Source organism: Primulina tabacum, chromosome 18 (assembly GCF_025594145.1).
Source record: "Primulina tabacum isolate GXHZ01 chromosome 18, ASM2559414v2, whole genome shotgun sequence".
Lineage (NCBI taxonomy): Eukaryota > Viridiplantae > Streptophyta > Magnoliopsida > Lamiales > Gesneriaceae > Primulina > Primulina tabacum.
This window is the reverse complement of record NC_134567.1, coordinates 24,223,202-24,235,635: the sequence shown is the minus strand read 5'-3', so window position 1 is coordinate 24,235,635 and position 12,434 is coordinate 24,223,202. Positions and strand designations below refer to the sequence as shown.

Below are 12,434 nucleotides of genomic sequence, written 5' to 3'. Positions count from 1 at the left end.
TTTATCAACTCAACTTTTTGATGCAAAAAGTTTGTGTACTCGACTTGTACAATTCACTGGCAACATACTATAAAATCACAGTTTCCAAATAATATAAATGTTTGTTTGTAGAGACTGGGCTACAAGCTCAGGGTCTTGGTCTCCTTTCTCGGGTTCGATTTTTCCGACACAATTCTTAATCATATGAACAGTCAATGTTATGGTAATATACGATATTACAATTAAAATATATCAAATATTATTACTGAGTCTAGTTAATTTTTTTAAAATAAAGCTATCTATTTCTATTTCATTATAACAAAAAAATGTAATTTATATTTGGATTTATGATGATAACAAGTTTCATTGCCAGAATTTATACCAATATTTGGATAAGATGTACCTTTCATTATGGCTCTTTTTAACCCCTACTAATTATACAAACTAAAAACGTGAAAGATAGAAGAATGAGGAGAATCTCTCTACAAATCCAATCTTTATTGTCCAAGAAATGTTTAAAATATTTTTAAAGAATGGAATTTAGTATTATGAAATATTTAGATTCGGAAAAGTTAATTAATACTTCATTAATTTCATGTTAAACACCGAAAAGATTATCGGAAACACATATATTATTTTGCTAAAAGATACAGTACTCAGCAATAATCTAAGCCAGATGTCCGACAATGTGTCAAAATCGTTTGTGGAAATGTAAAGAATAAAAGGCTCGGGGCAATTTATAAAACAACCAAACCAGATTTATTGGTCAAGCATTTGTCTAATTCAATCAAGAATTTGTTGCATTCAATGATTTTGGTAGCCACATCTATGTTTGGTACGTGTGATGAGATAAATAAATGATTAAAAAATGAGAGCTATTGATTAATAGTGTGGAGAGATAAATAATATGGTGTTTGCTATAATTTTAAAATAATAGATTAATTTTGTAAATTTTATTATAATGATTAATAAATCTTATCATAGCACTATTCAAAAATTATACAAAACCAAAATATCCACACACAAGCAAAACTATTATAAAAGGTCAATTCTAATATATATATATATATATATATATATATAAACAAAGAACAATTATTACATCATTGCTAATAATTAAACTTTTAAATAAAAAAACAAAGGAAATCAAATAATCTTTTTCTCCCCATCCCTGAGTCTTCCACTCTCAAGTCGTACATCCATCCCTATCCCTCAAACTCCATCTTTCAACATTTCAATGGCATTGATCGGCTACGCATCTCATTTCTCCATCTTTCAGATCCTTCTCCTACTATCTTCCACCGCCGCCGGGAAATATCAGTTCATTAAACTGACACTCCTCCACAAGAATCCCTACCCACTAACTCCATCAGAAGCCCTCTCCACCGATAAACGCCGCCTCTCCACTCTCTTTTCACGCCCAAAGCTCCCCGTCAACTCCGCCGCGTCATTCGGCTCCGGCCAGTACCTCGTCAGCCTCCACATAGGCACCCCTCCGCAGCGTCTACTTCTCGTGGCGGACACCGGAAGCGATCTAACTTGGGTCTCATGCTCCGCTTGCAGAGGCCAGCATTGCTCCTCCAAACGCGCCACCTTCTTCTACCCTCGCCACTCGACCACATTTTCACCTTACCACTGCTACGATCCTGCTTGCACTCTTGTTCCCCACCCCAGGAAGCATGTCCCCTGCAACCACACCCGCCTCCACAGCACGTGTCGCTACGAGTACTCCTACTCCGACGGATCCATAACCAGCGGCTTCTTCTCCCATGAAACGACGGCGTTTAACACGAGCTCCGGGAACCTAGTTAAGTTCCGGCGTCTGTCTTTCGGCTGCGGGTTCTCAAAATCTGGGCCGAGTGTTTCGGGACCGAGCTTCAGTGGAGCTGATGGTGTATTGGGCCTGGGCCGAGGGCCCATTTCGTTTACATCTGAACTGGGCCGTACATTCGGGCTCAAGTTCTCTTACTGCTTATTGGATTACACGCGCTCCCCAACGCCAACGAGCTATCTTTTGATCGGCGGCCCGAGGAATGGCTCGCAGCCGACGGCGAAGCTTAAATACGCTCCTCTGCTGACTAACCCTCTCTCATCGACATTTTACTATATTAGGATCCAAAATGTCCGTATAAATAACGTGAATTTACGCATTAGCCCCTCGGTGTGGGCAATCGACGAGTCAGGCAATGGGGGGACCATAGTGGACTCGGGGACAACATTGACTTATCTAGTCAAGCCAGCTTACCAAATTATCATAGCCGCATTCAAGCGGCTCGTGAAGCTTCCTAGGGCAGCTGTGCCAACCCTAGGGTTCGATTTGTGTTTAAACGTATCGGGTGGGTTGAGGCCTGGCCTACCCCGATTGAGCTTCAAACTCGGAGGTGGCTCGATTTTCTCGCCGTCACCTTCGAATTACTTTATCGACACAGCCGATGGTGTCAAATGTCTGGCGTTGCAGCCGGTAACATCTCCAACCGGATCATCGGTGATCGGAAACCTGATGCAACAGGGATTTACATTCGAGTTCGACAACGATCGATCACGGTTGGGTTTTTCTCGACATGGTTGCTCGGTCCCGTAACTCGTACCGAGCCCTACTCATACTTGAAAAGCTAATTTTTTTGGCCTTTAATGTTTGCAAAAGTGCTTGATTTGTTGTCATTTGTATTTATAAGATATAATAATAAGTTTGGAGTTTGATATTATTTAAATCGGAGGACTTGTAATTTATTTTTGTTTTGGCTTTTTTTTGTGTGACACGGAAAACGGCCAACGTGCGTGAAAAAGTAAATGTTTTCTTTTGTTACTTTTGCGGCTGCGCTTTGATTCCTTTCTCGTGAATTAATAAATATGTATGGTTTTACGAGTTATGAATTATTCTCATCATTTGTCAATAAATTTCGGACATTTTGATTTAACATTCTTTTTCCTCATTAAATGCCCAACTCGGTTTTTCACATGAAGTCATAATAGGCCCTCGTGTAGGGCAATGGAATTGGCATAGTAAATGATGAGGGCATTAAATGTGTGTGTGTGAGGGCATAATTATCAAATCTACTTTAATTTGATATACAAAAGCAAGTATAATTTTAAACAAGAGAATGAATGCTATTCTCTTAGCAAGGACCAACAACGACTGCTGACAAAAGTTGCGGTAATCAAATATTTTCTCACTATATATCATTATCATTATTGACTTTTTTTTTTTTACCATAAGTTAATTTATTCAAATCATGATCTTGGCCAGCAATGATGTGGAAATTCAACAGAAGTCACCTAAAAACCTTGGAATCTTTTCCTATATAAGGAGTCGCTAGCGAGCAAGCATGGAAACCACGAGCAAACTAATAAGCTATCTATATATATCTTCAGTCAATAATTTTTTTTAGGAAATGGAGTTGGAGCAAATAAAGAAACAAGAATCTGTGGCCGCGGATTCTGAAAAATGGGTGTGTGATTCTTCTTTTCATCATAAAGGACGTGTGTCTCTTCGTGCTTCCACCGGTGCATGGAAGGCATCCCTTTTCATTATAGGTAAAGACTAATTCAAGAAATAATGTAATATATCAGTGAACAAATAACATATGCTAGCTGCTGTAATTTAATTCGTAAACAGCTTTTTATAATATATCCTTCTAGGAACCATGGCCAGGGAAGATCAAGTCGGGACGAATTAATGCTATAGAAGAACAATTAATGGTTCAAGATTTTTGAGTGTATACAGAAAGTGCTAAAATGGAACACATGTTACGTTTGAGAAAGTAGAAAATATTGGCACCATATAAAACTTTCCTAGTGTGTTTCACCTTCTAAGTACGGTGAAATAAGGCTTTCCGTGTATGTGGTAGCCACGACATCACGCGTATATGCAAGTTGGTGAGTGTAGGGCTTTGTAGGGTCACACACACACATATTCGAACTGTTATTGATCAGTATCCTTTTGGGAGACAAGAACAGCGGGCAAGGAAGATAGAAATTTGCATCAGTGATGTCACGCCCCGGGACGGGGTTGGTTGACACCGGCGTTGTTCTCAAATTTATATTCGACAACAACAAGCCTCAGAGTACAGAATTCAGAAGCCAGTCTTTTATTCATAATACGAAATAAATCAATTGTCTGTTACAACTCGGATACTGATGTTTTACAGCGGAAATGTAAAACCAGACACAACATTGCCTTAACAGATACAGCGAATTAACATAACATAACATAAACTGAAAACAATAATCTTCTTCACCAGCCTCAGAACTGGATCTGCTCTTTCTCCTCTAATATTTCTTCATCGTTCTTATCTGAGATGAGTTTAGTGGGTGAGTGATATGGTTGTCACTCAGTAAGTAGGGGCGGGAATAACTCCCAGTTTTCGAAATCATTTTCAACAAAAACAATAATACAATAATATACAGAAACTCATCTTTTCATAACAGAAATCAGAATTCATATATCACAGGTTTCAGAACAGAAATCAGATTTAGTAAGCACTGAGCACATTAGTGAATTTCATGGCTAAACTGATATCAGTCCCCTATATGTTCTCTCCTCTAAGGGGTGATGCCAGAATCAGAATCAGAATTCAGAAATGTTCAGAATATATATTCCTACCATTAGTTCACTAGGGAGTTTCAGTGCTTCAAAATCATATATCATAAATCAAACATACAGAAACTGAACTTAGAAACAGAAGTATCAAATGGGTTTCAAGATATTTATATATAAGCCCACGTACCGTAATTTGCTTAAAGAATTTCGGTTGAAGTCTGAAAATCTGCTTGTCTTGCTACTGGATTTTACAGCTTCGAAAATGTACTCTCTTAGCTCTAATTTCAAGTGATAACTCCAGATTTTTGGTAAACCAATTCAGAGGTTTGAGGGTGATATTTACAGGTGAAATTCTGACTGTTAGCCTCCCAATTAAGGCCATAATCTGACATTAACAATCTTTATTTCGTGTTAAATGCTTCAGTTACAAGCTATGGTCTGAATTAGTAACTGTCTGCTGGGATTTCGTGCTGCTGCTGCTGGATTTTATCTGTTATCGGCTGCTGGATTCCAATCTGCTGGAAAAATACCAGCTTCTGAAATATTAGCTTCTGCTGGAATTTTTAGCTTCTGATGAAATTTGCTAGCTGCTGCTACTGCTACGGCTACTGCTGGAGTTTCAGGTTCTCGCATCCCTCCCTCCTTATGAGAAGTTTCGTCCTCGAAACTTGGCTATGCATGATCTTAAAAAAGATAAGGGTATTGTTCTCGCATCTTTTCTTCCAACTCCCAAGTAGCTTCTCTTTCGGTGTGATTGGACCATTGTACTTTTACTTATGGAATAGTTCGTCTCCTCAGTACTTGGTCTTTGTTATCCACAATTCGAATCGGAATTTCTTCATATTTCAGCTCTTCGTTTAAATTTCCCTAAACCAACAGTGGTCCAGCTTCAAGAATATGACTAGGGTCAGAAATATATCTTCTCAGTTGCGAAACGTGGAATACATTGTGAATTCTTGACATGTCGGGTGGAAGTGCTAATCTATAAGCAAGTGTTCCCACTTTCTCGAGGATTTCAAATGGTCCGACGTATCTGGGATTCAGTTTCCCAGCCTTATTGAATCGGATAACACCCTTCATGGGTGACACTTTCACATATGCCTTCTCTCCAACTTCGAATTCCACGGGTCTTCTTTTAAGGTCAGCCCAGCTTTTCTGTCGATCTTGTGCAGCTTTTAATCTCTCCTTGATCATGGCAACTTTATCCACTGTTTCTTGGATCATTTCGGGTCCAACAATGGCTTTTTCCCCTACCTCATTCCAATACAGTGATGATCGACACTTTCGTCCATACAGAGCTTCGTATGGTGCCATTCCAATGCTGTTGTGGTAACTATTATTGTACGCGAACTCGATTAAGGGCAGATGTTCGCTCCAATTACCACTGAAGTCTAGAGCACATGCTCTCAGCATATCTTCTAGAGTTTGAATTGTCCTCTCTGTTTGGCCATCGGTCTGAGGATGATAGGCCGTGCTAAGAGTAATTTTGGTCCCCATAGCTTGTTGAAAGCTCTTCCAAAAACGGGATGTAAACCTCGGATCTCTGTCTGACAGTATGCTAGCTGGAACTCTATGCAATCGTACGATCTCATTCATGTACAATGTGGCTAGCTTGTCCAAATTATAATTCATGCGGACAGGTAAGAAATGTGCAGATTTTGTGAGTCTATCTACGATTACCCAGATGCCGTCATTACTTTGTCTAGACTTTGGTAACCCGACAACAAAGTCCATGGAGATATGTTCCCATTTCCATTCTGGAATTTCTAGAGGTTGCAGAAGTCCTCCAGGTCTTTGGTGCTCTGCCTTGACTTGCTGGCACACGTGACACTTAGAAACAAATATTGCCACGTCTTTCTTCATTCCACTCCACCAAAAATTTTTCTTCAAATCTCTGTACATCTTGGTACTGCCAGGATGGACTGAAAATTTCGACTTATGTGCCTCAGACATTACTTCTTGTCGAAGGTTATCGATGTCTGGTACGCACAATCGTCCTTTCATCCACAAGATTCCTTTGTTATCCGTCTCGAAATCTGGTGGTTTCCCTTCTTTAACTTGCTCTTTTAGTTTCACCAAAGCGGAATCTCTATCTCGATTGTCTCTCGAAGACATGGTTGTGCTGAAAGTGATGTCAGGATCACCTTACTCATATTCTTTTGACTTAAAGCATCGGCTACTTTGTTGGCTTTGCCTGGATGGTAGCTTATTGTCAAGTCGTAATCCTTCATGAGTTCGATCCATCGTCTTTGTCTCATATTTAGTTCTTTTTGTATGAACAAATATTTGAGACTTTGGTGATCGGTGAAAATCTCACACTTGGCTCCATAAAGATAATGTCTCCAAATCTTTAGTGCGAATACCACTGCAGCTAGTTCGAGATCATGCGTTGGGTAATTTTGTTCATTCGGCTTCAACTGCCTTGATGCGTATGCAATCACCCTTTCCTCTTGCATGAGTACACATCCTAAACCTTCTTTAGATGCATCACTGTAGATTGTGAAGTCTTTGTCTTCCATCGGTTAATACCAACACTGGCGTGGAGGTAAGTTTCTTTTTCAAAGTCTCGAAGCTTTGCTCACATTTTTCATTCCATTGAAACTTAGCGTTCTTTTGTGTGAGCTTTGTGAGGGGTATGGCTATTGAAGAGAATCCTTCAACAAATTTTCGATAATAGCCTGCTAATCCCAAGAAACTTCTAATTTCTGTCACAGTCTTTGGTCTAGGCCAATCTGAGATTGCTTCGACTTTCTTAGGGTCCACAGATACTCTTGCTGCTGATATTATGTGTCCCAAGAATGCGACGCTCTCTAGCCAGAATTCGCATTTCTTGAATTTGGCGTACAGTTCATTTTCTCTCAGTGTCTGGAGGGTGAGACGAAGATGTTCTTTGTGGTCTTCTTCACTTGATGAATATACCAAAATATCATCGATGAATACCACAACAAACTTGTCAAGAAATGGTTTGAACACCCTGTTCATGAGATCCATGAATACTGCCGGAGCATTGGTTAAATCGAATGGCATTACCGTGAACTCATAATGTCCATATCTTGTTCTGAAGGCGGTCTTCGGAATATCGTCTGTCTTGACCTTCAGTTGGTGGTAGCCTGACCTTAAGTCAAGCTTGGAAAACACTGAAGCTCATTTGAGTTGGTCAAACAAGTCATCTATCCTTGGAAGTGGATACTTGTTTTTGACTGTGATCTTATTCAGCTCTCTGTAATCAATACACATTCTCATGCTTCCGTCCTTCTTCTTTACAAATAGGACAGGAGCTCCCCATGGAGATGCGCTTGGTCGTATCTGCTTCTTATCCAACAACTCTTGAAGTTGCTCTTTGAGTTCTTTCAATTCTGCTGGAGCCATTCGATACGGTGCTTTTGAGATTGGTGTAGCATTGGGCACTAAGTTAATCTCAAATTCCACTTCGCGATCGGGAAGTTCGCCAGGGAGTTCTTCAGGAAAGACATCCGGAAACTCTTATACCACTGGAATCTCTTCTAGCGTCAATGTGGTTCCTTCTTTCTTTACCTCGCTTAACATAGCCAGGTAAACTTCTTCTCCACTTTTCATGGCTTTCCAAGTTTGAGAAGCAGAAAGAAGAGTCTTTCGTTCTTTTGTCTTGCCATGAAATAAAATTTTCTCTTGGTGTGGAGCTTGGATGGTTACCGTCTTTCCATGACAGTCCACTAAAGCATGATTCTTGGCTAACCAATCCATCCCAAGAATTACGTCGAATTCCACCATGTTTAGTTTGATTAGGTTTGCCTTGAAATTCTGATCTTCTATGAGAACACCAATATTCCGATATAAAGTGCGAGTTTCTAAAATTCGATTAGTAGGAGTTGCTACTCTATATGGTTCTTCTAAGTTATCAGGCTTAGCTCCTAACTTCTTGGCAAATCTCTTAGACATGAATGAATGCGTAGCACCACAATCAAATAACACATAAGCAGTTATATTATTGATTAGAATGGTACCAGCTACAACATCATTTGAGTTGTCGGCCTCCTCTTTAGTGATAGCATAAACTCGAGCATTTGGCTTGTTCTCCTTAGGCTTGTTTGGAGTTGTTCCTCCTGCTGGTCCGTTCCTTGGCTCTGGAAGAGGACATTGAGCAATGCAATGGTCCATCTTTCCACAATGGAAACAAGCTCCAGAATTCCTACGACATTCACCAGTGTGTGTGAATCCGCAAGTTTGGCACTTGACTCCTTCTTTGTTTGATTGAGAAGAAGTGGTTCCTTTGGATGGAGCACTGAAAAATTGGTTGCTTGAAAACCTAGGCCTCTTGAATTGCTGGCCCGATTGGTACTGTCTTGGCTGAGGACGTTTTAGTTTGTTCTCGCCTGCACGCCTCTTGATGTCATTCTCAGCCCTGATGGCGGCTCCCATCAATTCATTAAAACTATTGGGCTCGATAACAGCAAGGGCAGATTGAATACGGCTGTTCAATCCCTTGTTGAAGCGATGCATCTTCAAGGCTTCGTCTCCCATGATGGTTGGGGAGTAAGTTCCCAATGAGTGGAACTTGGATGAATACTCCACCACTGTCATGTTTGGTTCTTGAACCAAGCTTTCAAATTCTGACAGCTTCTGCACTCGAACTGCTGTTGGAAAGTACTGCCTCAGGAATGCCTCTCAGAACCTTTGCCAAGTGATAGGTCTCACCTCTAACATAGCTGGTGAGACTCCTTCCCACCATTTGGCAGCTTTATCCACAAGAAAAGGTGTAATCACATCTACTCTGATCCCTTGTGGAACCTCAAGTAATCGAAGATGATTTTCCACCTCTTTCATCCAATTCTGTCCGACCTCTGGATCGGAGCTTCCACCGAAGTTAGGGACTCTTGCTCTTCGGAGAGCCTCATAGTGCTGCTTAGTCCCATTCTGAGCAGGAGGTGGTGGCGGTGGCTGATTAGCATTAGGATTCACTAACCCTCGTAGCGTGGTTGCCACATTCGTGGCTATAGCCATCAAGTCCACCTGACTGATGCCAACTGCTTGTGGTGGTTGTGGTGGTTGTTGCTGTGCATCCTCATCAATTCGGTTATTGTTGCGGTTGCCGTAGCGAGGATTGCGATTGTTTCTAACTGGTCGTCCGTCCATTTCCTATAATTAAGAAAGTTCTAAGGTTGATTGCAGAATAGAGACTAAACAAATGAAGCACGATGATAGAGTAATTGCTCAAAGTTTAAATATGAAACCAATGGATTGAAATAAATTTTATTGATTCCTCAAGAAAGTGCAATTACAACCAAACATCGAAAATGAGAACATAAATGCAAATGGAACACGTGGTATTACAAAGAAAACCACTACTGATGTTCTAATCTATCACTTCTCCTAATCCCAAATCCATAGGATCCTCTTCGATTTCTTCTTCTTCTTCGGGATCCTCCTCGGGTTCATCTAGGTTGGCTATTACTGCTTGTAGGTGTTCAATATGACCATGCAGAACTGCATTCTGGTCACTAAGAACTTCAACAGTACTCTGCAACTCATGAATATGTGCATAAGTCTGTTCACTATACTGATTATGCTGGTGCACGAGTTGGTGATTCTGATCCTTGAGTATTTGGATCTTCTCAACTAGTGTATCACGTAACTCGATGAATTCTACCACAGTCTCTTGGGAGGTTTCAAACTCTTCTTGAGCCTTCCTACTCCTCTCTTCTGCCTCATGCAGATAGTGAGCATAACGTTGAACATCACACCTCAAATGTTATGTTCGACGCTCTAACTCATCTTTGTCCAACTCTAGGCAGTAGTTATTCTCTTTGAGTTTTTCTAGCTTCCTCTCTAAGCTCTTAATGTAGCTACTTTGGTCCGCCATATCCTACATCCAAAACATGAGAGCGAAGGTTCAGAAACAATATCAAGAATACAAGTCGAACTATAGACAATAATTACTGGAATGAATAGAATCAGTATGCCTATAACATTTAGTAGAAGAAAATGGCTCAAAAATTTTTCGGTCTCAGAATGACGTGAAAAATTTACTAAAAATACTTCACATCAAGAACATGAATGGTACCAAGTTTGGTGCAAAAATACTAAGCCGTTTGAAAATGAAAATTCCTCAGAGTTTCAAAATTTTGGAAATTTTTACGGAAATGATGATACCACTATCTTAAAGAAGGATTTTGGGGTTCGTCGGCGGTGCTAGAATGATTGAATGGCTCTAGGTTAGGTTCTTCTCGTCGAGAGGTTTCCAACGCCTACTCTTAATAGTAAAAATTCCTTCTGGACCAAAAGTTATGGCCGTTTGAAGTTTGCGCGAAAAACACCTCAAGTTTCATGCCATTAACAAAGTCTACTGCATTCGTTTGCTGGAGTGCACTGTCTACTGAAATTCTCCAGCTACTGCAATCAATCTGCTGCTTTTCCAGCACTGTCAGAACCAGTCTGTTGCATTCCGAGTCTACTGACTCAGTCTTCTGCATTCAGACCCACTGATTTCGTCTACTGGTTCTGGTTTCGAGCTACTGGTTTTGGGTCTACTGATTTCCATCGACTGGTTCTGGTTTCAGATCTACTGGTTTACTGATTTGTTTCCCTACTGATTTTCCTACTGTACGTATTCAGTCTATCATTTCAGTGGTCTATTTCAGTAGCTTATTTTCAGTAGTCTATTACAGTAGCTTATTATCACTAACTTTCAGAACTTATTTTCAGAAGTCTATAAGAACTTATTATTTCTAGTTCCTCCTCCCCAGATTATGAAACCCGGTTTCGCTCTGATACCACTTCAATGTCACGCCCCGGGACGGGGGTTGGTTGACACCGACGTTGTTCTCACATTTACATTCGACAACAACAAGCCTCAGAGTACAGAATTCAGAAGCCAGTCTTTTATTCATAATACGAAATAAATCAATTGTCTGTTACAACTCGGATACTGATGTTTTACAGCGGAAATGTAAAACCAGACACAACATTGCCTTAACAGATACAGCGGAATTAACATAACATAACATAAACTGAAAACAATAATCTTCTTCACCAGCCCCAGAACTGGATCTGCTCTTTCTCCTCTAATATTTCTTCCTCATTCTTATCTGAGATGAGTTTAGTGGGTGAGTGATATGGTTGTCACTCAGTAAGCAGGGGCGGGAATAACTCCCAGTTTTCGAAACCATTTTCAACAAAAACAGTAATACAATAATATACAGAAACTCATCTTTTCAGAACAGAAATCAGAATTCAGATATCACAGGTTTCAGAACAGAAATCAGAATTAGTAAGCACTGAGCACGTTAGTGAATTTCATGGCTAAACTGATATCAGTCCCCTATATGTTCTCTCCTCTAAGGGGTGAGGCCAGAATCAGAATCAGAATTCAGAAATGTTCAAAATATATATTCCTACCATTAGTTCACTAGGGAGTTTCAGTGCTTCAAAATCATATATCAGAAATCAAACATACAGAAACTGAACTTAGAATCAGAAGTATCAAACGTGTTTCAAGATATTTATACATAAGCCCACTTACCGTAATTTGCTTAAAAAATTTCGGTTGAAGTCTGGAAATCTGCTTGCCTTGCTACTGGATTTTACAGCTTCGAAAATGTACTCTCTTAGCTCTAATTTCAAGTGATAACTCCAGATTTTTGGTAAACCAATTCAGAAGTTTGAGGGTGATATTTACAGGTGAAATTCTGACTGTTAGCCTCCCAATTAAGGCCATAATCTGACATTAACCATCTTTATTTCGTGTTAAATGCTTCAGTTACAAGCTATGATCTGAATTAGTAACTGTCTGTTGGGATTTCGTGCTGCTGCTGCTGGATTTTATCTGTTGTCGGCTGCTGGATTTCAATCTGCTGGAAAAATACCAGCTTCTGAAATATTAGCTTCAGCTGAAATTTTTAGCTTCTGCTGAAATTTGCTGCTACTGCTACTGCTACTG

General features: G+C 40.0%; 1 protein-coding gene across 1 annotated transcript; it reads left to right on the top strand.

Moving 5' to 3' along the window:
* Nucleotides 1–1,119: 1,119 nt before the first annotated feature.
* LOC142533799 (aspartic proteinase NANA, chloroplast) lies at nucleotides 1,120–2,690 on the top strand. Its single transcript, XM_075640695.1, has one exon. It carries the CDS (start codon nucleotides 1,217–1,219, stop codon nucleotides 2,558–2,560), a length of 1,344 nt encoding a protein of 447 aa, XP_075496810.1. The 5' UTR covers nucleotides 1,120–1,216; the 3' UTR covers nucleotides 2,561–2,690.
* The last annotated feature ends 9,744 nt before the right edge of the window (nucleotides 2,691–12,434 follow it).